This window comes from Monodon monoceros, unplaced genomic scaffold (assembly GCF_005190385.1).
Source record: "Monodon monoceros isolate NGI ecotype Baffin Bay Population unplaced genomic scaffold, NGI_Narwhal_1 Super_Scaffold_9, whole genome shotgun sequence".
NCBI classification, from domain to species: domain Eukaryota; kingdom Metazoa; phylum Chordata; class Mammalia; order Artiodactyla; family Monodontidae; genus Monodon; species Monodon monoceros.
This window is the reverse complement of record NW_021703786.1, coordinates 19,524,747-19,550,245: the sequence shown is the minus strand read 5'-3', so window position 1 is coordinate 19,550,245 and position 25,499 is coordinate 19,524,747. Positions and strand designations below refer to the sequence as shown.

Genomic DNA, 25,499 nt, shown 5'->3' with positions numbered 1-25,499 from the left:
TCCTAAGGATACTGCAGCCCCATGCCCAGGAAGAGGCAGCCATTTCTGTGAGAAGAGGGTATTCCGTGGAGACTCTCAGCTAAGCTCCCTGAAGGAGGGACACTACATGTTCTTGGAGTTGGTGATTCCTGGGGATGGGCAGAAAAGGAAGCCAGGTGAGGACTGGTGGATGGTGGAAGGAGTTGGATTGGAAGAACACCCCCCCATCCTCCCAAACATCCTTATGTTGGTGCCCGCTAAGTTTCCTCTTCCCTGCTCTGTCCTGTCTCTCCGACCCCTGCACACCTGCCCTCAGACCTACAAATCCAACCCCCTACTCACACTTCTTTCCTCTGACCCCATTGTCTCCCGACACCTGGGATCCCCCTTCACTCAAATACAGCCCCCTGTGGGGACGAATGGGAGACCCCAGGCTGCCCTGTGCCTCACTCAGCCTGCGCCTTTCCCCTGCAGGGACCTGCAGTGTGGGTTATGCTGGGGGCTCAGATCACTGCAGACAATTGAACAATCAGGACAGCGCCATGGGGGATTCACAGGTGAGTCTTGGGTGGCATCTGCAGGGCTCCTAACCCTGGACTCCTACCTTCACGGAGGTTTGTGGAGCCTCCTCCACAGCCCAGCCCTGATGGCAACTTCTCACAGGAGAATGAAGATAAGCTGGAGGAGTTTCTAGAGCAGAAGGAATATGAAGACCTTGGATTCCCCACGCTCCAGGTGGAGGAAGCAGAAGGTGAGCCCCATCTCCCTCTCTCCTGCTGGGATGAGCTGCTGAGCCCCATTAGACACAGGTGGGGAACTTGTCCTCCCCTTCTCCCCGCTCCCCACCGGCCCAGCCCCAGGGCCAGTTCTCCCACAATCCTGGCTGATTGAAGGATAAACAGAGTTTTGTTTGAAATGATCACAGGAGGTGACTGGGGGTGGGTGCTGGAGGCAGGACCAGTCACCCATCACTGTGCCCCTTAGATTTGTAAGAGGGCAGCCAGGCCTGTCGGGGACGAGGGCATGAGCCCGCATGCCACCCGTGCCTATCCAATGCCGGCTTCCAGGCCAGGCACTGGGCCTGTTCTGGGAACATTGTTCTGTTTGGGGGTCCAGGAGTCCTGAGAAATGGGGGGGCCGTAGAGACCCTCAGGGCGGAGAAACATCAGGAAACCTTCCTGGGCCTGGCCAAGGTCTCGGTTGGGGAGCCCCGGGAAGGGACCTGTTTACTGTCAACAGGACTTAAGTGCTAGCAATTGGTATTGGAGATAAGAGGCCCCTCTGGGAAATGAGGGCTGGGGGTGCAGGGGCCAATAATATAAGGGCAGACCACACGGGGCACCCAAGCTCCACTTGGAGGCAGCGAGAAGCTACTGGCTGGTGGGATCGTTGAGGCAGGTGGGAAGAAAGAAGGGAATCTGGCCCCAGAAGGTAGCAGGAGAGGGAAGAGAATTGCCACTCAGGACTCCCCAATCCCCTTGGAGATGACCCTCCTCGTCACCACTGAGGATGAGCCCCAGGGGTCCTCCACAGCGCTCAGATGGGGAGTGACAGTGCCAGGCTGGGCGGCCAAGAACACGCGTGGGGGGCCACAGCCCACTGAGCAGCAGGGGCAGGGTCCCAGCCAGGGGCAAGGGGAGGGAGAGCGGCATCATCCCTGTGGTGTCCAAGGCTCATGCTGGTGGTGCAGAAAAGTCTTGCGGGAATTGTCTGCGGCCAGCGCTAACCGGCTTCTTGATTTTCAGCTCAGCTCACTGAGCCGACAGCCACAGACTACCACACCGCGTCGCACCGCCCCCCAGACGTCCTCGAGGTGAGCACCCCAGCCTCCCCCGATTCTCTTTCCTGTGCAGCCCTTGGGATCCATCATTCTACCAGGGGAGGAGAGGAGCAGAGGGATAGCTACAGTTTCAGGATGGGGGAGAGAAGGCATGGGCCTCCTGGGAAATAGGTAAAGGACATCTACCAGTGAGGGGGAGACCTGGGGCCCCCTTCCACTGATGGGGGAGCTCCCTGGACAAAGATAAATGGACAGCTGGGAGGCCACCCAGGTCCGCTGGCCCGAGCTGGGCTGTCAGTTACTCCCCGGGGAAGCACAGAATTAAATACATGCTCTCCTCAGCCCAGTCCCCCAAGGCCCCCCACGTCCTTGCTGGACTCCAGACGGTCTAGCTGATTAGAAAATCGGGTCTGCCCTCAGCTAGGCCCCTGGGACTGGCCATCTGGCCCCAAGGAACCCCAAGGGCATGCTGAGCCCACACGACAATCTTGGAGGCAGGAGGCTGACCCAGTGACCCCAAAGGCTTCCCTCTTCTTTCCTCTCCTGCTCACTCTAGCAGCCCTTTTGGCCCAGAGTTTCTTCAAATGCCTCTGAAATGGGGTGAGGGGCCTGGTCAGGAGGTTGGGGAACAGAGCCAGAGGTGGGGGACCCCCAGTCATCTCCTCACATGTCACACCTCACTCTACACCCTGAGGATGTAGCTCCTGACGGTGCCTTCTGAGCTCAGGCTCTGCCCTCAGTGCTCCAGGACCCCTGGGCCTCTGATGGACATCTCTCAGAGCCTGCTGAGTGCCCACCGTGCCCTGGGCTTCCAGCCTCCCCATAGCCCTGCCCGGGGCCCGAGGGACTAATTCAGGCCTGTGGGGCTGCAGGTCGTCGTGGAGCTGCGGGAACTGGTGATGGATGAAAAGAACCAGGAGCTACAATGGATGGAGACAGCGCGCTGGGTGCAGCTAGAGGAGAACCTGGGGAAGGACGGGATCTGGGGCCGCCCACACCTGTCTTACCTCACCTTCTGGAGCCTCTTGGAGCTGCAGAAAGCCTTTGCCAAGGGTGAGTGGGCCCCTCTGTGCCCCTCTGCCTGTGGCCCCTGCATGTGAAGCTGCTAGGGAGGAGGAGGGCCAGGGCCAGCCAGCCCGTTCACCCCTCCCCTGCCTGCAGGTACTGTCCTCCTGGACCTGCCAGAGAAATCCCTGGCCGGGGTGGCCAGCCAGCTGCTGGACAGGTTTATCTTCGAGGGGCAGATCCAGCCTCAGGACCGAGAAAATCTGTTCCGGGTCCTGCTGCTCAAACACAGGTGCCCCTGACTGCTACGCCCTGGTTTCCACACCCACAGGGCCCATCTCCCCGGCCCGCCTGCCCCAAGCTCTCCCTGGGGGTCCAGATGGCCCCTCCCGACCAGGCTGGGTCCCACTTTTCTTCCACAATGTCTCCTGCTTCCGGCACCTCTCGAGCGGTAACCATGTCTCCACGCTCAGGGTTGGGGGCCGCTGGTCCCCAGGAGGGCGGACTCTCAAGGTCCCTCTCTCCATCCATTTTTCTGGCTCCACCTAGTCGTTCCAGACAGAGGTCACCCGCTTCCATCCACAGTGTCCTTCAGAGGAGGCTGACCCTCCTTCCGCCCCGGGCCTCTCTAGTCTGGTCACTGGCAAGTCCCACGTCCCTCCCGCCACGGGTCTCCACGTCCCTCCCACCACGGGTCTCCGCGTCCCTCCCGCCACGGGTCTCCGCGTCCCTCCCGCCACGGGTCTCCGCGTCCCTCCCGCCACGGGTCTCCGCGTCCCTCCCGCCACGGGTCTCCGCGTCCCTCCCGCCACGGGTCTCCACTCTGCTGACAGCCCAGGCTGCACAGCCTACTGAGCCCATGTCCCCTGTGTGTCGTCCTGCAGCCACGCCAGAGATGTGGAGGCCTTGGGGAGTGTGAAGCCTGCAGTCCTGACACGTTCTGGGGACCCTTCACAGCCTCTCCTCCCACAGCATCCCTCGCTGGAGACAGAGCTCTTCTGTGAACAGGTGAGGCTGTACCAGGGGCGTGTGAGGAGAGCCGGAAAGCTCCCAACCTGAACGTGGTTCGAAATGAGAGTGGGTAGGGCAGACGGGTTGGGCTACTCCAGTGTCCAGGGTCCAGAGTGGCCAGAGGACTCCCCTCACCACCCTCCTTCCGACAGGGAGAGGGGAGCGCGGAAGGGCACTCGTCATCTGGAATGCTGGGAAAGAGTCCCCAGGACCGGGAGGCCACCCTGGTGCTGGTGGGTAAGTGGGCAGAGCGTCCATACCTCACCCCTTCACGTCCCCTGCTCCTGCCTCCTGCCCTGGCCCAGCCTGCCTCTCCCTAAGCCTGGACCCCAGCAGCGTGCCCCCCTTGACCTGGCCCGACCACCTCACTTCGTCTGTCCCCAACAGGCTGTGCCAGGTTCCTGGAGCGGCCAGTGCTGGGGTTTGTGCGACTAAAGGAGCCTATGGAGACGGAGCAGAAGCCACAGGAGCCAGAGGGGCCGGCAGTCCCTGTGCGCTTCCTCATTGTGTTGCTGGGACCTGAGGCCCCCAACATTGACTACACCCAGCTGGGCCGGGCTGCTGCCACCCTCATGTCAGAGAGGGTGAGGAGGGGCCGGCGAGGGCTGGGGGAGCCCAGGGGGCTGGCTGGCAGCTGAAGCCTTGTCCCTGGCCCCGGTTACTTTAACTTCACTAGTTTGGCCCATTCAGTCTGATCTAGCTGCTTCCGTCCTGTCTGTCCAAGCCCGTGTAGTCTGGCCTAGCCCTGCCTGATCAGGCCTGGTCTAGTCTGGCCCACTCTGCCCTGGCTCTGTCTGGTTAGGTCTGGCCTGGTCCAGCCTGATCTGCTCTCGTTCCATCTGGTCTGCTATAAGCCACCTGGTTCGCTTTAGTTCTTTCTGCTTTCCCGACTCAGGGCCCTGTCTGCCTCCCCAAAGCCCTTTCAGAGCAGAAGGTGGAAGGCCAGGGGGGAAGGAAAAGCAGTTCCCAGCAAGCAGGGGCTGGGGGACAGGGGCCCCTAGGCCCTGGCTGTGGCCTCTTGGATCCTTTTGCTGAGCAGGTCCTTGTGGCTCTGACCTTCCTTCCTGCTCCCAGGTGTTCCGCACTGACGCATACTTGGCCCAGAACAAGGAGATGCTGGTGCATTCCTTAGAGGGCTTCCTAGACTGCAGTCTGGTGTTGCCGCCCACGGACGCGCCCTCTGAGGATGCCCTGCTCAGTCTGGTGCCCGTGCAGAAAGAGCTGCTGAAAAGACGCTACCTGCCCAGCTCTGCCAAGCCAGAGCCCAGCTTCCTCAAGGGCCTAGGTACCTGCCCCGCCCAGCCCTAGGCTTGCTGAGCCCCCAGACCTCCAGACAGCCCAGCACAGCCCTGTGAGCCCCTACCGCCCCTCTTCCCATTAAATCTCCCATGTCCCCTCTCCCTGTCCTCATGCCTCCCAGTATCCTGGACCACCCCATTCCCATCAGACAATCCCCTTCTCGATTCCCTTTTCCCCACATTTCCCCCTTCCATCCCCCGTGACCGTGGTCCTGCCCTTCACTACAGATTTGAATGGGGGTCTAGAGGACACCCAGGATGACCCTCTGCAGCGGACAGGCAGGCTCTTCGGGGGACTGGTACGTGACATCCGGCGCCGCTACCCCCGCTACTTGAGTGACATCACAGACGCATTGAACCCCCAGGTCCTGTCTGCCATCATCTTCATCTACTTTGCTGCCCTGTCACCCGCCATCACCTTCGGTGGCCTCCTGGGTCAGTGCCTCTGTGTGTCCCACTAACCCTCACCTCTGACCCTCTGGCCTCAGTATCAGCCCTGACTTTGCCCCGATCTGACACTCTGGACCCCTACATCATCTTGTCCATGAGATACTCTATCGGCCTCTGGAAATGACCTTGACCTTGACCGCACTGTCACTTCCATCCACAGGAGAAAAGACCCATAACCTGATGGGTGTGTCGGAACTGCTTATCTCCACCGCGGCACAGGGCATCCTCTTCTCCCTGCTGGGGGCTCAGCCCCTGCTCGTGGTGGGCTTCTCAGGACCCCTGCTCGTGTTTGAGGAAGCCTTCTTCTCGGTAGCTCTGTTCTGGCCCCACTGTCACCCTGTAACTGGCCCCTGGCCCAACCTGCTTCATGCACGGGGCCTGGGCCCATTTATCTGACCCCAGCTCCCTCTGACCACCCTACAGTTTTGCAAGAGTAACGGCCTGGAGTACATCGTGGGCCGTGTGTGGATTGGCTTCTGGCTCATCCTGCTGGTGGTGCTGGTGGTGGCCTTCGAGGGCAGCTTCCTGGTCCGCTTCATCTCCCGCTACACCCAGGAGATCTTCTCCTTCCTCATCTCCCTCATCTTCATCTATGAGACCTTCTCCAAGCTGGTCACGGTGAGGGCCATGGGAGTGTTAAGAGGCACGTGTGCGTGCATGTGTGTGCACGTGCGTGCATGTGTGTGTGTGTGTGACTGTGCACAAGCTGTGTGACTGTGGGTGTCATTGCACATGCGTCTGTACGGCATTTATGTGGCCGTGTTTTCACGGTATGTGACTGTGACCACATACATGTTGATGCCTGCTGTCTGTGGGCCGGTATCCTCACCATGGCTGTGCGGAGTGACGGTGCATGAGAGCTCCCCTCTGCCTGCACAGGCCCATGTGTATAACCACATGCAGTAACCAGTGGGCACGTGTGAGACTGAATGTGGGAAACTGCAGGCATGGTGGGGTAGCAGGGGTCCTGGAGACTCTGAAGTCCCCCACTCCTTCTCCTGCAGTTGCCCTTAGGAACTGCAGGGCCTGCCGAGGGCATGCCCCGCCTCCTCAGCTCTGTCACCTTAAACTATGCCTACCTCTGTGTCTGCATTTTACATGGAGGAAGGGTGGATGCTGTACATCTACCCGATTCTGTTGGTCGGTGGGTCTTTCTCTGGTTTCCAAGTGTCTGGAGCCTAAGTCTTTTTAGGAACCTCCTTGGCACTTGTTTCCTGCCCTCCAGCCTTCTCATGGCTCCCAGGCCCTGGATGCTCGTGTGCGCGTGCGCACACACACACACACACACACACACACTTTCATTTCCTCCATGGCCTGCCCCGCCCAAGCCTAGCCTGGTCCTCAGTCCTGAAAACCAAGCTGTGGAATCCCATTGCCTCTCTGTTACTATGTCAGTTGAGGAAGAAGAGAGGTAGATGGATGACGCATAGACAGATGGATGGATGAATGGATGATGAATAGAGAGAGAGAGATGCTGAACAGAGAGATGGATGATGGATGGGTGGACAATGGATAGATAGATGATACATGATGCATGTATCATGATGGCTGGAGGATGGCTGGATGGGAGGAAAGAGGATGCCTTGGTTTTCTGCTGCAGATCTTCCAGGACCACCCACTGCTGGAGAACTATGACCACAATGTGACAAGAATACCCAAACCTCAGGCGCCCCTGCCCAACACAGCCCTCCTCTCTCTTGTGCTCATGGCTGGCACCTTCTTGTTCGCCATGATGCTGCGCAAGTTCAAGAACAGCTCCTACTTCCCTGGCAAGGTCAGCACATCCCCCCACCTGTCCTTGCCTACACTGCCCTGTCCCAGTCTACAGCACTCCCCTCAGCTTTCCCAGTGCCATTAGTTCCCCTTCTTACCTTAGATTCCCATTTCCGATTCCAAGCCTCCCTCCCCCCTCATCATGCAGGATTTTACTCTTGAGACAAGCGCATCTCCCTTTCTCGGCATGTCCAGGCTGAGGACCCAGTGGGGAACCAAGGACAGTTCTTGGAAGGGAGTGGAGAAGCTGTGGGGCTGGGGGTGGGGCTGGGCCAGGTGAATAAGAAAGGAGGCAGGTATGTTGAGAAGCAGGACAGGGCATTAGATGTTCCCCCTGGGGAGAGTGGGACCCCCTGGTGAAGACGGGGCAGGGGTGGGGGCAAGTGGCAGGTGAGAGGTGGGAAGCAACTGGGCACTGACCATTGGTCCCTTCACCTGCCCTCAGCTGCGACGAGTCATTGGGGACTTTGGGGTTCCCATCTCTATCCTGATCATGGTCACGGTGGATGCCCTCATCCAGGACACCTACACCCAGGTGACCCTCTCCCCCACCCTTATTTCTTTCCCCCAGCATGCACCCTCCCCCAAACTGCCTCCCCAAACCTGAAACCAGCTAGAACTACCCCTTCCCCAGTCCTGTCTCTCCAAGCAGCCCCATGTTCTTCCCACAGCCCTTCAGGACCCCTCTGGCTGAAGAAAGGGCCTGGGTCAGTTTGCCCCCTTTCACTCCTTAATCCAGGGCAGTAGGAAAGAATCCGCTTTGAAGCCAGGTTGATCTGAGTATGAATCTCAGTTTTGCTACCAAATAGCCGTGCAATGCAGAGCCAGCTACATAACTTCCCTGATCCTGTTTCCTCATCTATAAAGTAGGGAATGAGAAAATGTATGTAAAGGGCTTAGTGCAGTGACTGAGTACAAAGTAGATGCTCAATATAAGTAAGTTCCCAAGTGCCCAGGACCCTGGTTCTCCCTGTCCCCACCCTTCCCCGTCCCCCTGCCCCCAGGTGTTCTCACCAGCACCCCCCTCCCACAGAAACTCAGTGTACCTAAAGGGCTCACCGTATCCAACACCTCGGCCCGAGGCTGGCTCATCCACCCGCTGGGCTTATATAAGCCATTTCCCATCTGGATGATGTTTGCCTCCGCCCTGCCTGCCCTGCTGGTCTTCATCCTCATCTTCCTTGAGTCCCAGATCACCACGTAAGAGCCAGGGTGGGACTGGGCCTGGGAGGGTCCGAGGCAGAGAAAGGGACAGGCTCCAGGCAGGCAGGACACCAGGGACCGCATGCTAGTAGGAAGGATGGACGGGAAGGAGGTCCAGGTTTTGTGGGACATGACGTGGTACTATTTAGGGAGCCCTTTTTAATAAAAAGAATATAAAATGAGAACCATAAAATTAGGTGCTAGATCTTGGAAAGGGCCTGTGCCCGTGAGGTTCCCCGAAGCTTATTCTTCTTTAGCTTCAGCGCAGATCTGCCGGTGGGTGTTCTAGGTGATGACGAAAACACTTCTGCTCTTAGAGTCTCGATTTCTCAAGATGGTGCAGGAGGGAGGGGAGAAGGGAAGTCTAAGGGAGACGGGCAAAGAAGGATAAACTAAAGTACAGAGGGACCCAAGCCTAGGGGAGGGAAGAGAGGGTAAAGGGGGTTGGGGAGAAGGAGAGCCCTGCTTACTCCTGACCTTCCACACCCGCAGTCTGATCATCAGCAAACCAGAGCGCAAGGTGGCCAAGGGCTCTGGCTTCCACCTGGACCTGCTGCTGGTCATGGGAATGGGCGGGGTGGCCACCCTCTTTGGGATGCCCTGGCTCAGTGCCACCACTGTGCGCTCCGTCACCCACGCCAATGCCCTTACGGTCATGGGCAAGGCCAGCACCCCGGGGGCTGCAGCGCAGATTCAGGAAGTCAAGGAGCAGCGGATCAGCGGGCTCCTGGTCTCTGTGCTCGTGGGTGAGTGAGGACTGGCCACACTTTCCAGCACCCTCAGCCCCTGCCCCTTAGGATCCAGTGCCCCTCCAGCCCTGCCCACCCTGCAGCCAGGTCTCCCCAGACACCCACTGCCCACATCTCCCCAGTGTCAGTTATTCACATGAAGGAATTCTGGAGGAAATACCCAAGGCACTGAAATGGGATCTGAGGGGGATGGGGGGACACTCCATTACTGGAAGCTTCTCTAGACAAGACCCTGTACTCTGAGCTTCTCCAACAGTGCAGTGAACCGTGGGTTCCAGCCCTGCCCCGCTGCTGACTAGGTATCCCACCTTGTCTCTGGACCTCAAGTTTCCCTCTCTGCACCATTAGAGGGTTCATTAGATGCCTGAGCTCTCTCTAGCTCAGCTGCTCTGTGACTCATACAAAGGGCAGTGCTCCTAGGTGGGGGTGGGAGGTGAAGACAGAGGGTCACTGATCTGAGTTCCAGAGCAGCTGAGAGTCCAGTTGGGCTTGGTGTGGGCAGCGCCACGGGATGCAGAGGCCAGGGAAGTTTCCTAAAGGAGGCGAAGCTGATGCTAGCTGGAGGAGGGCTGGGATTTGGGTAGGTGGAGGGTGATGGAGGCATTCTGGACCGGGGTAAGAGGAAAGGTGGGCTTCTCTGCCCTCTGTGACTCCCTAGGTTAAAGGAGTAGGCTTTGAAGTCAGGCAGGCAAGAGTCTGACTCCCTGCTCTGCCACTTACTAGCTGTGTGGCCTTAGGTTAGTTGCTTCACCTCTCTGAGCCTACTCCCTCATCTGCAAAGTGGGGGTAATGCCTCTTAAGAGGATCCAGGGACTTCCCTGGTGGTCCAGTGGTTAAGACTTGGTGCTTGCAATGCTGTGGGCCCGGGCTCCATCCCTGGTTGGGGAAATAAGATCCCAGAAGATTCTTGGCGCGGCCAGAAAAAAAAAAAAAGAGGATCCACAAAAAGGGTTCCATATAGTCCCTGTGACATCATTCCCCAGCCTCTGCTTGTGCCGATCCTCTGGGGCAGCTGGGGCTAAGACTGCGTGGATCTCCCCACAGGCCTGTCCATCCTCATGGGGCCCATCCTGTCCCACATCCCCTTGGCTGTGCTGTTTGGCATCTTCCTCTACATGGGGGTCACATCCCTCAGTGGCATCCAGCTTTTTGACCGCATCTTGCTTCTGTTCAAGCCGCGCAAGTACCACCCGGATGTGCCCTACGCCAAGCGGGTACGGGGCCCTCCCGGCTGCCCAGGTCAGGGGCGGGGGTGGGTGGGGGGCTGGGTGCCTGGGCAGGGCAGGCCATGACCCCAGCCTCCGCCCGCAGGTGAGAACCTGGCGAATGCACTTGTTCACGGGCACTCAGATCATCTGCCTGGTAGTGCTGTGGGTGGTGAGAAGCATCAAAACCATCTCGCTGGCCCTGCCATTCATCCTCATCCTCACGGTGCCCCTACGCCGCTTCCTGCTGCCACTCATCTTCCAGAACCTGGAGCTCCAGTGTGTGAGTTGCTTCTCCCACCACCCAGCCCGCGCCCCTCCCCCCCATTTCCTATGGCCAGAGGGCACAACTCCAGAGCAGAGGGCAGCAAGGGGACATCAGCGGGGCTCAGCGAATGTGAGAAGTGTGTCTGGGAACTAAGGAAGGCAGAAGAGCATCGTGATTAAGGTCTAGGTTGGGGCCTGCGTCCAAATCCCGGCACTGCCACATCCCAGTGTGTGACCTGGAGCTAGCGGCCTCATTTCTCTGTACCTCAGGTTTCCTCACCTGTAAAGAGAGGAATAATGACAGGGCTGGTGAGAGGACTGAGAGGCTCACGAGATGCGTTCCACTTGGGTGGTCCCCACCACTGAGCGGCTAGTCCTGTGGTCTTATAAACCATCCAGAGAGTGGCTCTTCCAGTAGAATTCTTCCACGATGTGACACAGGTCACTGTGGCGCTGCCCCGGTGAAGGGGTCTCCTGCCTGCCCTCTGGAAGCCCTCCCCTACCAGGGCACCAGATTCCTGGAGGCTCCCCACCCTGAGGAAACCTCTCATCTAGACCAACCCTAGGAGATGCAGGGACAGGACAAGACTTGTCCAAGGTTCAAAGAGAGACAGGCTCTCCTGACCCCAGAGGTGCCTCAGCGCTGGGGGGGAGGGCTCACCTGGGCCCTCAGCCACTCACCCTATGTCCTTCCTGCCTCCCCGCAGCTGGATGCTGACAATGCCAAGCCGAACTTCGATGAGGAGAACGGTCAGGATGAATATGATGAGGTGGCCATGCCTGTGTGAGGGGAGGGCCCAGGCCCCAGAGCCCCCTCCATCATTCCACTTCCCCACTCTCCCAGGAAAAGCAGAAGTTCATGGGTACCCTATGGACTCCCAGGTCCCTCCTGGGGCAGCAGTCGAGGCCCTGGGGCCACGGGTGGGGGAAGGAAAGGGTGTCTAGGAAACCTTGTATGAAGGGTAGACTGGCTTTTCTGGATAGAAAAGGCCAGTGGGGCCCACAGTAGGGGGATTCGCTGTGCAGTCCCTCCTGTGGCCACACTGCCACCTGGGGGTCCCACCCTGGAAGACTTAGATTCAAGCCCTACCTCCTCATGACACAGACACGGGAAGTAAAGAGGATGGGTGTTGGGTGGGTGGGGGGGGGATTCAAATTCCTGCTTTCTGTGTGACCTTGGGCAAGTCCCTGGATCTCTCCAGCCTCTGCTTCCTCATCTGTAAAATGGGTCTATTGATAATCACACCCACATTACAGGATGGTTTCTGAGGACCAAAGTTAATGTGAAAAAAGGGCTTCGTAAAATCTGAAAGGACTATTATACAGTAGTCATCCTTCTTCAAGCCTGCCCAAAGTCACATAGCTCCTGAGCCATACAGCTGGGATTTGACCTCTGAGGCCAGAATCTACTTCAGTCACCCACCTTTCCATGCTTAGAGATGCCCCTGCTGGCCCCTCTCTTCCCCCTCTCTGCTCCCACTGGGGACCCTCTTCTCTGGGGCAGAGGAAGGTGTCCTGGTGAGGGCAAGGTGCAGGTGAGGACAAAATCAGGGCTGGGACTCAGGACTCCTAAGTGCTGCTCCCTCCCCCACGCTCTCATTCATTCACTCATCCATTCATTCCACAAACATTTATCTAAGGTCCTGGGCCCCCGTGGACACAGAAGTGACTGAGACAAGACCTTGCCTTGGGGTTGGGAGTGGGGGGCAGTGTACAGTCCATTCTTGATTTGGATGGGGGGTGGGGGAGGGTGGGAAGATAGGGAGGAGATGGGGGGGGGGGGGGAGGGAGGTTTGTAATTTATACCTTGTGTATCCTCAGAGCTTTCATTGTACTTCAGCTACACACAGGCACACTCGCGCATGCGAGCCCCAATTAGAGACACACCGTCCTCAGCTCCACTTGAACCAAATCTTGGGGAGAACCCAGATTCGACCAATTGGGGTAGGAGACAGTGGGAGCTGCAGAATATGGGCAAAATCTATTTTTTTACAAAAGAAAAATATAAAAAGAGTTGAAAGAACTGGAAGTGGTGAGAGATGGTTGAAACTGAGAATCAGGGTGTGACAGAAAAAAAGGAGGCTGAGAGAGGGCTCTCAGGTACCTCCTGAAGGCTCACAGCTGCTTCCCACCACTTCACTGTCCTATGCCTCAGTTTCCTCATCTGTAAAATGGGGACGATAATGGTACCTACTTCGTAGGTTTGTTATAAGGATTAAAGGAGACATTTGCCTATAAAGTGATTGCTTAGCACAGCGCCTGGCCTCAGACCCCATCAGAAGAGTTCAGTAAAGTTAGCTGCTGGTATTGTTATTCTGACTGGGATGCCCCTGCCCCTTCCTACCCTCTGCTCCTTGAACACTGCCAAGTGGAAAAAGTCACTCACCCTGCTAGCACCCTTCCCCTTGATGCTTGGGAATAGGTTTTACTAATAAATGCATCTGTGGTGGAGTGAGTGCCATGCTGGAATTCCCTTCCCAGGGTCGGGGGTCCAAGGGGTCTGGGCTGGACCAGGTGGAGAAGGAATGTATGGTGTGGAGCTGGTGCAGGGCTGTGGCCCTAGGGGGCAGGAAGGGCCAGGCTGGGGGAGGGGTGTGGCACTAGAGTTGGGGGAGAGGCAGGGCTGGTAGGCCAGAGCCCTAGGGTGGAGAGGGCCAGCACCCAGTGAGGGGGTGGGAGAGCAAGGGAAGACAAGTTTATGCCCCCGACATCCCTCCTCTCCAAAATAAGCAAGACCCATGGAGGTGGGGAGAGGGGCGCCCCCTGCCCCTTGCACAGTGAACCCCACATCCCTTAGGACCAGTTAGCCCCTTAGCCTGGACACATCAGGCTGGGCAGCACCGCTAACAGAAATTGTCAGAGAGAAAATGCGATTTGCCATCAGTCACACAGGAACAGCATCTCTTGACCAGCTTTCCACCAGCCCCCACTGTGATGCCCTTGGAGGCCCTGCCCCCCACTCCCACCCCCAGCCACTTCCAGCAACTCTTGGGGACTGCTGGGCCAGGTGTCACCCACCCCTGGTGAGGAAGGTGTCAGGACATCACCCCTCACCACCCCAACCTTCCAAAGAGAGGTCAGTGCAGTGTTGGGCCGCCTGGCTTCCTTCCCTGGATCTATATTTACATACTGCCTATCCCCAGCTGACCCCTCCCAGGCTGGCCAGGGCGGCCGCCAAAGGGCCAGAGAGCTACTCTGGCCCCAGGATAGTAGTCTCAGCCACTCACCTCCCACACACGGCAGCGTCATGTCCCACAGAGTTGTCCCAGTCCCCAGGGCTTGACAGAGGGACACCCTAAGTCAGCAGGGAAGGCATTAAGGAAATGTGAAGACCACAAAAAATCCATCGGGATCCAGCTTCCTGCCTGGCCCGAGACCTTACTCTCCCGACATTTCCTGCCCCCTCTCCTCGCAGATGCCCTGCCCCCCACGTCCACATTTCCTCTCAGGAAAACTACCTCACCGTGAATTAACTGCCATGAGGAACACCCTTTCGTGTGAACACAGAGTAACCTAAGCCTAACCCACTCCTGGCAAGGGAATAACTCAACAGAGTTGAAAATCTCTGTACCTGAAACTATTCTTTGCGGGACTGTCTATGAAAGCAAAAAGCTAGAAAGAGTCCAAATACTCAGCAACAGGAGAGCTGTTAGTAAATTACAGTGAATTACCCGACACCAATATAATGGACCATTAGGCAGGCCCTAAAAATAACCATGATGATGAAGAAGTGATTGGATCAGCTTGGTGCAATCACGTGATCCTGGGCATCTGAGGCCGAGATATTTGAAATTCCAGCTAAGAACCACATTCCTGAGCTCAGTTTTCTGCATCTGTACAATGGAGGTCAGGACACGGTACTTACCTCATAATGTTACTGAGAGGATGAGTTGAGATCACACACCAGTGGGTCCTAGCCCAGTGCTGGCACTGAGTAAGCAAAAGTGCATTCCTAGGATTTCCCTCGTGGCGCAGTGGTTAAGAATCCGCCTGGCAATGCAGGGGACACGGGTTTGATCCCTGGTCCGGGAAGATCCCACATGCCGCAGAGCAACTAAGCCCGTGCGCCACAACTACTGAGCCTGCATGTCACAACTACTGAAGCCTGCACACCTAGAGCCCGTGCTCCGCAACGAGAGAAGCCACCGCAATGAGAAGCCTGGGCATCACAGTGAAGAGTAGCCCCTGCTTGCCGCAACTAGAAAGACTTTGCGCAGCAACGGGACCCAACACAGCCCCCCAAAAAATTTAAAAATTAATTAATTAAAAAAGAAAAAGCACATTCCTATTCCTAGGGGAAGCACGCAGTGATGTGACTGTCATGGTGACAGCCTTGTGGAAAAGTACGGTGGGCACAGGAATGAAGGTTAGAGGCTTAGATGGAAAAAATTAAAATGCCACGGTGGTAGAGGTATAGGGGATATCAATTTCTTTCCTCCTTCTTTTGGACTTTAGGTGCAAAGGGTTAAGTTAATCATCCTCCCAGAGTGGATTTTCGTTGACCGTTATTTCCTTCCTTCTGTCCTTCCTTCCCCTTTGTCCTCATTTTCTATTCCCTCCTATTTTCTTTCCCCTCCATAGGCGGTCACTCTCACATGTTTAATGTGTATCTTTTTGTGTGAACATAGTCTTGAAAATATGTATCATTGATATTGTTTTAAGTTTTATTATGAATTTTAATACATACACAAAAGTAGAGACAATAGTACAACAAACCACCATATACTCATCTCCCAGACGCAGAACTTATCAAGATTTTGCCTTAAAATCTTGCTTAAATCTTTGCCTAAAATACACTTTCTCTTTTTTCCCTCTGCTGAACTAAATACTTGAAAGTAAATTTCATACGTCATGCCATTTCACCCTTATACCTTTCAGCTATGCGTCCCCCCCAGCACTGATCATTTTTGAGCCCAACTGCAGTGCCATTGTCACACCCAACAAAATTAGCAAAAAATTAGCATTCAATCCATAACTAAATTTCTCAGAATGTCTCTTTTTGGTTGGTTTCAGGGGGTATGTGTGTGTTGGGCTGTACCCCACAGGCCTACAAGCCCTGTGCTTGCCCAGCTTCGAGACCGAAGAAAGAGCCCAGAGTCAGCAATAGACACATCGATGGTTTAATGGATGGGGGAGCTTACATGTGTGAAGCAAGGTCCTGGAGCGACACCTCACCATGTACGGCAGACAGGACGTGGTGGCAGTCTTCGCTCCCTAAGGGAACGGGAGACTGCCACATATAGGGGGAACTGACATCAGGTTGGCTCATTAGTTACCAGGGAAAGCAGCAGAGAGGCATGCCCCTCACCACCCTTTGATAAGCTATCACTAGCTGGGCCTGGGGCAAGTACATAGGAAGGTCAGTCATGTGCGTAGGGTATAGGTGAAGCAGGCACTGGTTGGGCAGGGGATGTACACAGAGCAAGAGAACAGCCATCTTGAATGGCCTGACCATACAGTGTGTATTTCTATAAATTACCAGCACTGTGTTCTAGGCCTTGCTCTGTTCGTCCTCTTTGCACCCAGCACTGTGGCTTTAAGATCCAGCCAGGTTGCCCTGAGTTGGATCCAGCCAGGAACAGAGTTGTTTTAATTGCTGTGGGGTGCTCCATGGGGGCATTCCCCACCTTTGGCCTCTTCACTCTCCCAGGGAGGGACATCTGACTGCACCCAACTCCCCTCCAGTAAGCAATGCTGCAATGCACATCCTCAGCCTTGTCCTCTTATGGATCTAGTGAGAATCTCTCTGAGTTATAAATGTAGAAGCCAGGAGTGGACTTGCTAGGTCATAGGGTATAAATACATCTGCCTTCATTTGACTAAGTACAGCCATATTTTTCTCTGCAATGTCTGCACCAGGCCACACTCCCACAAACAGAGCAGGAGGTTCCTATATTCCCATATGATTGATATTATCCAGCTGTCTGATTTTTCCTACCCCGACTGAGGTATTATCTCACTGTTTTTTGGGGTTTTTTTTTTGCGGTACGCGGGCCTCTCACTGTTGTGGCCTCTCCCATTGCGGAGCACAGGCTCCGGACGCGCAGGCTCAGCGACCATGGCTCACAGGCCTAGCCGCTCCGCGGCATGTGGTATCTTCCTGGGCCGGGGCACGAACCTGTGTCCACTGCATCGGCAGGCGGACTCTCAATCACTGAGCCACCAGGGAAGCCCCCTCACTGTTGTTTTATTTGCATTTGTCTGATCACCAAAGAGTTTGAGCATCTTTGCACTTGGTGATTAGTCTTTAACGTTTCCTCTTACATAAAGTCTTTTTACATCATTGGATCATATTTCTATTGATGCCTTTTTGGAGGTTGATTTGCAAGAGATCTGGAAGAATCTATGTTGGTTTTGGACGTTGCAAAAATATTCTCCCATTTTGTCATCTCTCTCTTAACTTTGTCCACCTCATTGAACAGAAATCTTTAATGTTGATGTAATTAAATATACACAAGAGGAAGAGTTTGGGTTTGATTCAATAGGCACCAGCAAGTCACTGCAGGTTCTAGAACTGGGGATGACATGATGAAAGTGATTCACCTGGGAGCTATATACAGGAGAGGTTGGCTGCAAAGAGGCAAATTGGGAATCCTTCCATGTAAGTGAGTCAATAGCAGAGACAGGTGGACGTAGCCCCAATTCTCATAGGACTTCCAGTCTGCGTGGGAGCCAGGCGTTCAACAAGAATGATGCGTAATTCTGCAGGGAGTGCTGGGAGCAGAGGCCGGCTGAGGTTTGGCAAGGATTCCTGGAGACATTTACTCTGATTCCTGAGGGAAAAGTAAGAGCTGGCCCAGTGATGAGAAAGGGGGGATATCTTGAGAGAATAAGAGTCTGGAAAATGGAAAACATTGAGAAATAATCTGAAGATGAAGTGGGTGAAATTTGCTCAGCAAAGCCAAGTCACATGGTGGAAAGCCTGCTGGGTTGGCAGGCCACATGGTGACCTCAAAAAATTGTTTCTTTCCCAGGCACCTGGGCCCAAAGCCAGATGACAGGAAGTGAGGAAGGAAGGGCTGGTAAGCAAGCAGAAGCAGGAGGTAGAAGCCATGGTCTGGGAGCTTGGCAGGAATGGCACAGAGAGCACCCAGCTGACTTTTTTCCAAGATAGCCCAGGCTAGGAGGACACATTTGCAGCCATGCAATCATCTTTCTCTTTCCCTTAAAACATGTCTGTATATTTTCAAATTTCAAAAATAATACATGTATACTATAAAACATTTAAAATTACAGAACTATTTAACATAGAGAATAAAAGCCTCCAATACCCCACCTCCACCCCAGTAACCATTGTTAATAATTTAGAGTGTTTTCCTCCAGATATATTTATATGTGAACACTCATTTCCACATATATAGTTTTTTAATGGAGCATATATAATTTTTTTTTTTTTATAATTTTTTAACAGAGCTTCAAATACATGAAGCAAAAACTGATGGGACTGAAAGGAGAAACAGATAAATCCACAGTTACAGTAGGAAACTACAACTACTCTCTCGATAATCCATAGAACAGGTAGAGAGGAAATTATTAAGGATACAGAACCCCTGAAGAGCACCATCAACTTACTTGACCTAGGTTACAGTTGTAGAACATTCCAAGCAACAATAGCAAAATACACATTCCCTTCAACTGCACATGGATCACTCACCAAAACAGACCATATTCTAGGCCACAAAAAAACCTTAACAAATGTAAAAGAACTGAAATCATACAGAGTATAACTTATGTCCATAACAGAATTAAATGACTCGTATATCAAAGATGAAGTGTACAGTATAATGATCTGACTTACATGCATCATGAAATGATTACCACAATAAATTTAGTGAGCATCCATCATATAGTATAGATATAAAGTAAAAGGGACTTCCCTGGTGGCACAGTGGTTAAGAATCCACCTGCCAATGCAAAGGACATGGGTTCGAGCCCTGGTCCAGGAAGATCCCACATGCCGTGGAGCAACTAAGCCCATGCGCCACAACTACCGAGCCTGCGCTCTAGAGCCCTTGAGCCACAACTACTGAGCCCGCGTGCCACAACTACTGAAGCCTGCACGCCTAGAGCCTGTGCTCCGCAACAAGAGAAGCCTGCACACCGCAACAAAGAGTAGTCCCCACTCACCACAACTAGAAAAAGCCCTTGCACAGCAACAAAGACCCAATGCAGCCAAAAATAAACAAATAAATAAATAAATAAATTTATAATAAAAAAAAAAAACGAAATCATACAATGTCTTCCCTCAGAACACAATGGAATTAAAGTAAAAGTCAACAACAGAAAGATAGCTTGAAAATCCCAAAATACTTGGAGATAAAGCAGCACACTTCTAAATAACACATGGGTCAAAGAAGAAATTTCAAGAGAAATTTAAAAATATTTTGAAATAAATGAAAACAAAAATACTACTTATCAAAATTTGTAAGATGTAGCAAAAACATTGCTTGCAGGGAAATTTATATCACCACGTGCCTATAGTATCAGAAAGAAGAAAGACCCAAAATCAATACTCTAAACTTCCACTTTAGGAAACAAGAACAAAAAGAGCAAATTAAATGCAAATTAAACAGAAGAAAAGAAATCATAAAAATCAGAGCTGAAATCAATGAAGTTGAAAACAGGAAATCAATAGAGAAAATCAACAAAACCAAAAGCGGGTTCTTAGAAAAGATCAACAAAATTGATAAGCTTCTAGCCAGGGTAATTAAGAAAAAGAGAGAAGACACAAATTGCTAATATCAGAAATGAAAGAGGGGACGTCACTATAGCTCTCATATACATTAAAAGGATAATACAGAAATATTAAAAACAGCTCTATGCCTACAAATTTGATAACCTAGATGAAATGGACCGATTCCTTAAAAAATACAATCTGCCAAAATCCACACAAGAAGAAATCTGAATGGGTCTTTATCTACTAAAGAAATTGAATTAATAATTAGTAACCTCCTAAAACAAGCAGCACCAGGCCCAGATGGGTCACTGGTGATTTCTATCAAACATTTAAGAAAGGGCTTCCCTGGTGGCGCAGTGGTTGAGAGTCCGCCTGCCGACGCAGGGGACACGGGTTCGTGCCCCGGTCCGGGAAGATCCCACATGCCGCGGAGCGGCTGGGCCCGTGAGCCATGGCCGCTGAGCCTGCGCGTCCGGAGCCTGTGCTCCACAACGGGAGAGGCCACAACAGTGAGAGGCCCACGTAACGCAAAAACAAAACAAAACTTAAGAAAGAAATTATAACAATTCTCTACAGTCTCTTCCAGAAGATAGAAGCAGTCAACTCTTTGTATCCTCAGGTTCCACATCTGCAGATTCAACTAACTGTGGATTCAAAATATTCCAAAAAAATTTTTTCCAGAAAGCTCCCAAAACCAAAACTTGCATTTGCTGTGTGCTGGCAAGTATCTATGTAGCATTTACATTGTATTTTCAACTATTTACATAGCGGCTACATTGTATTAGGTATTATAAGTAATCTAGAGGTGATTTAAAGTATATGGGAGGATGTTCATAGGATATATGCAAGTACTAAGCCATTTTATATAAGGGACTTGAGTATCTGTGGATTTTGGTATCTGCAGGGGTCTTGGAACCAAGCCCTTGTGGTTACCAAGGGATAACTGTACTTCCTAACTAATTCTACGAGGCCAGCATTACCCTAATACCAAAACCAAAGACATTACAAGAAAAAAAACAAAAAACTACAGATCAATATCTCTCATGAATAGAGATGCAAGAATTCTCAACAAAATATTAGCTAATCAAATTCAACAATGTATAAAAAGAACTATACACCACAACCAAGTAGGATTTATTCCAGATATGCAGAGCTGGTTCAATAGTTGAAAATCAATTAATGTAATCCATCACATCAACTGGCTAAAGAAGAAAACTCACACGGTTATATCAATCGAGGCAGAAAAAGCATTTGACAAAATTCAATACCCATTCATCATAAAAAACTCTCAGCATGCTAGGAATAGAGTATGCTCCTCAGTTTGATAAAGAAGATCAACAAACAAGGTACAGCGAACATACTTAATGGTGCGTATCTTGACGCTTTCCCACTAAGATCAGGAACATGGTAGGTATGTTCTCTCTCACCACTGCTTTTCAACCTCGTACTGGAAATCCTAGCTAATGCAATAAGGAGAAAAGAAAGGAAAAGAAAAGGAAAGTTTAGGAAGAAAGAAGCACAGATTAGGAGGAAAGAAATAAGGCTGTCTTTTTTTGCAGAGGACGCACTCATCTATGTAGAAAATCTGAAAGAATCAACCAAAAAACACTCCTGGAATTAATAAATGATTATAGCAAGGTTACAGGACACAAGGTTAATGTACAAAAGTCAATTGCTTTCCTATATATCAGCAATGAACAAGAGGAATTTGAAATTAAAAAACTGTTATTTACATTAGCACTCAAAAAAAAAAAAGAAAAGAAATACTTAAGTATAAATCTAACAAAATATGTATAAGAACTATATGAGAAACATTACAAAACTCTGATGAAAAATATCAAAGAAGAACTAAATAAATGGAGAAATGTCCATGTTCATGAATAGGAAAACTTAATATTTTCAAGCCATTAGTTCTGGACTTCCCTGGTGGTGCAGTGGTTAAGAATCCACCTGCCAATGCAGGGGACACGGGTTCGATCCCTGGGCCAGGAAGACCCCACATGCCAAGGAGCAACTGAGCCTGCATGCCACACCTACCGAAGCCCGCACGCCTAGAGCCCGTGCTCCGCAACAAGAGAAGCCACCGCAATGAGAAGCCCGCGCACCGCTCGCCACAACTAGAGAAAGCCCACGTGTAGCAATGGAGACCCAATGCAGCCAAAAAAAAAGACATCAGTTCTTGTCATTTTGATCTACAGATTCAAAGCAATCCCAATCAAAATTCCATCAAGTTATTTTGTGGACATCAACAAACTGATTCTAAAGTTTACGTGGAGAGGCAAAAGACCCAGAATAGGCAATGCAATATTGAAGGAGAAGAACAAAGTTCAAGGAATGACACTACTCAACTTCAAGATGTGTATAAAGCTACAGTAATCAAGACAGTGTGGTATGGGTGAAAGAATAGACAAATAGATCAATGGAATATAATAGAGAGCCCAGAAATAGATCCACATACATATAATCAACTGATCTTCGACAAAGGAGCAAAGGCAATACAATGTGGCAAAGATAGTCTTTTCAACAAATGGTGCTGGGGAATTCCCTAGTGGTCCAGTGGTTAAGACTGGGCACCTTCTCTGCCATGGGCCCAGGTTCAATGCCTGGTCGGGGGAACTAAGGTCCCACAAGCTGCGTGGCACAGCCAAAAAAAAAAAAAAAAAAGTTGCTGGAACAACTGGACATCCACATGCAAAAAATTTAAAAATCAATCTAGATATAGATCTTATATCCTTCACAAAAAATTAACCCCAAATGGATCATATACCTAAATCTAAATCACAAAACTATAAAACTCCCAGAAGATAACACAGGAAGAAACCTAGGTGACCTTGGGTATGGTGGTGGCTTTTTAGATAGAACACCAAAGGCATGAAAGACATCACTGATAAACTGGAATTTATTAAAATAAAAAACTTCTGCTCTGAGAAAGACAAAGTCAAGAGGATGAGAAGACAAGCCACAAACTGGGAGAAAATATTTGCAAAAGACACCTCTGATAAAGGACTGTTAGCCAAAATATACAAAGAACTCTTAAAACCCAACAATAAGAAAACAAACAAAGTCAGGACTTCCCTGGCAGTTCAATCCCTGGTCGGGGAACTAAGGTCCCACATGCTGCATGGCAAGCCAAAAAAAAAAAGAAAACAACCTGATTGAAAAACTGGGCAAAAGATCTGAACAGACATCTCACCAAAAAAGATATATGGATGGCAACTAAGCATATGAGAAGATATCCAACATCATATGCCATTAAGGAATTGCAAATTAAAACAATGAGATATCACCACACACTTATTAGAATGACCAAAATCCAAAAACACTGACAACACTACTTGGCAGTATCAAATAATGTCCAATATATTTATAGCCTATGATATAGGAATCCACTCCTAGAAATACACCCAGGAGGAATGAATGCATATATCCACCAAAATATAGGCACAAAAAGGTTTGAAGCTGTTTTATTCATAGTAGTCAAAAACTGGAAACAACCCATATGCCCATTAGAAGTAGAAAGAATAAATTGTGGTATATTTATACAGTGGAATACTACATAGCAATGAAAAGGCATGAACCAGTATTACGTGCAACATCATAAATTAATCTTAGACATAATGTTGAGTGAAAGAGGTTAGATGTAAAAGAATACAGACTGAATGATTCCATGCATATGAACTCCAAAAACAGGCAAAACTTATGGCAATAGCTCCGAATACTGGTGACATTTGGAGGGGAATATTGACTTTGAGTGAGCTTGCTCAATGCTAGAAATATTCAATATCTTGATCAGGGTGGTAGTTGCATTATACATGTATGTATATGTATGCATGAATATATATACATACATATATGTAACATGTAAACTATGTATACATAGGTAAAAATGCATCAAGCTGTACTCTTAAGATGTGTACGCTTCATTATCTGTAAGTTACACCTCAATAAAAAAGAAAAAAAATAAATGAGGGACAGTAGCTCCCCCCAAAAAAGAAGCAGGTTTATGTCACTATCTTAAATTTTAAAAAAAAATGCATTTCCAAATACGCAATATAATACATAACTTTGAAAACAATATATTCATCTGTACACTATCTAAAATTACTCCATGTACACTAGGAATTAGTGCCACACTTTGGTTAATGCATTCCAGGCACAGTAAGGGTTTTATATGAGCTAGTGCTGGGATACTGGCAACCCAAGGAAAGGCTGGGGCCAAGTGGAGAATGAGTAACTAGGATTATGCCTTGTCACCAGCCTGGCTGGGGTTGTGGAATGCTGAGGCTCTGCTTCAAGGCACAGGGCAGAAAACTGGGAGGGAGGGGGGAGTGAATTGGGAGAGGCGGCATATAAAAAAGACCAAGGGTAGGTTCCCTCATAGCCCAAGTCCTAGACTCCTGACCTCACCAGAGACACAATAGATGTAAAACAAGCCAATTGGTTTCCAAGTGGGAAAAGTGCCAGCTATGGTTTTTGCTGCCCAAGAAATGAAAAATCAATAATTATCATTCTTGGGCTTCCCTGGTGGTGCAGTGGTTAAGAATCCGCCTGCCAATGCAGGGGACACGGGTTCGTGCCCCGGTCTGGGAAGATCCCACATGGCGGGGAGCAACTAAGCCCATGGGCCACAACTACAGAGACTGCGCTCTAGAGCCCGCGAGCCACAACTACTGAGCCCGCATGCCACAACTAATGAAGCCCGCGCGCCTAGAGCCTGTGCTCTGCACGCAACAAGAGAAGCCACTGCAATGAGAAGCCCACGCAACCCAATGAAGAGTAGCCCCCACTCACCGCAACTAGAGAAAGCCCCACGCACAGCAACGAACACCCAATGCAGCCAAAATAAATTAATTAAAAATAATAATTATTATTATCATTCTTATGATTCATGTTCATCCTGTTTTATTCCAAAGCCCTTTACCGAAAGGCCCCTTGGCCCAGCCAAGAAGTTCAGGGCCAGGAGCCAGGACACCTGGACTCCAGATCTGTGTGTGGAAGACTTGGAACTTTCTTGGGGTCTAAGTCTCATTGTAAACATCGCAAGTGACATTGTGGAGTATTTTACAGTTTTACATATATCATCTCACTCGACCCTCCAGCCCCTGGCGAGGAAAGCAGAGAACATAGGATTGCTATTTTAATTTTACAGACAAGGAAACTGGGATCAGATGAGGTTAAGAGATTCAATCAAACTCACACTGTTAAGAAGGTTGGGAAGCCGAGAAGCTCGGAAGCTGGGACTTCTGACTCCAAACCCTTTGCTGTTTCCCAGTCAAAACAAGAAAGTCAGTCCCTGCAGGCTCGAAGTGCAGTGTGAGATGTCTTGGTCCTACACAAAATGCACTCTGTAGGTTCCAAGGGCAGAGCTGGGTTTGTGGGGCTAAAACTTGTACAATTGGAGGGGAGGGGGAGACTCAAAAATAATACCAAATGATGAATCAAAATTAAGGACAGGGCCTTCAACAGGCCCTGCGATGAGGAGCCCTGAAGCGTAAGCTTCAATAGCGTCAAGGTAAATCGGCCCCTCCTACATGCCCTACCCACTGAAATATCCAGACACACCAGACCTTGACAGGATTTTCCTCCTTGTTTGTGAAACGTGGCAGATGTGGGCTATGGAAGTCCTGTGAAAGGAATCTCATTTCTCCCAGGAGACAAGAGGAATTACAGCAGCAGCGAGGCTGTTGTGTGAGGACGGAGAAGGCTGTGTGCCAGGGGAGAGTCCAAAGGGGCCGGTGATCCAGCTGGTCGAGACGTGGGCCGTAGCAGTGTTGGTGTGGTAGATGGCATTCCGGGACCCGGGAGCAATGGCTCTGCCCCCGGAGCGATGGCCCAAGCCGTAGGCTCGCCGATTGGAAGCAGGCGTTCTTCAGACTGTCTTCTGGCTTCCTGCGTCCAGATGAACCTTCCTCGGAGGAGGAGAGGCAGAGACAGACAACCACAGCCGACGGCAATGGGAGGGTAGATGGTGGTCCCGCCCAGGCCTTTCGATCCCCGCCCAGGGCCTAAAATCCCTGGCCCTCAGGATGGTGGAGAGCGGAAACCTACGAGGAGGCTGCCCCGCTGCGGCTCGGGCGGCGATGCCGGGGTGCAAGGCTCCCC

The 25,499-nt window shown here is 51.3% G+C and overlaps 1 protein-coding gene across 2 annotated transcripts; it reads left to right on the top strand.

The window, feature by feature from the left end:
* Window positions 1-672: 672 nt before the first annotated feature.
* SLC4A1 (solute carrier family 4 member 1 (Diego blood group)) lies at window positions 673-11,836 on the top strand. Of its 2 annotated transcripts, none has more exons than XM_029211977.1 (18): window positions 673-730; window positions 1,725-1,792; window positions 2,632-2,812; window positions 2,921-3,056; window positions 3,649-3,772; window positions 3,928-4,012; window positions 4,163-4,359; window positions 4,850-5,060; window positions 5,302-5,508; window positions 5,684-5,832; window positions 5,947-6,141; window positions 7,124-7,297; window positions 7,742-7,831; window positions 8,330-8,496; window positions 8,992-9,245; window positions 10,293-10,462; window positions 10,560-10,736; window positions 11,428-11,836. In XM_029211977.1, the coding sequence occupies exons 3-18, from the start codon at window positions 2,659-2,661 to the stop codon at window positions 11,506-11,508; spliced, it is 2,571 nt and encodes an 856-aa protein (XP_029067810.1). In that variant the 5' UTR covers window positions 673-730; window positions 1,725-1,792; window positions 2,632-2,658; the 3' UTR covers window positions 11,509-11,836. The 2 variants fall into 2 exon arrangements, with proteins under 2 accessions (XP_029067810.1, XP_029067809.1); XM_029211976.1 differs by lacking the exon at window positions 673-730 and adding an exon at window positions 1,284-1,377.
* Window positions 11,837-25,499: the final 13,663 nt, after the last annotated feature.

Bases quoted from the DNA above. Each gene is read 5' to 3' on its own strand.
- SLC4A1 (XM_029211977.1), top strand. From the start codon at position 2,659: ATGGATGAAAAGAACCAGGAGCTACAATGGATGGAGACAGCGCGCTGG. The intron at 4,013-4,162 runs GTAAGTGGGCAG...TGTCCCCAACAG, and splicing joins GGCCACCCTGGTGCTGGTGG to GCTGTGCCAGGTTCCTGGAG. The intron at 6,142-7,123 runs GTGAGGGCCATG...TTTCTGCTGCAG, and splicing joins CCTTCTCCAAGCTGGTCACG to ATCTTCCAGGACCACCCACT.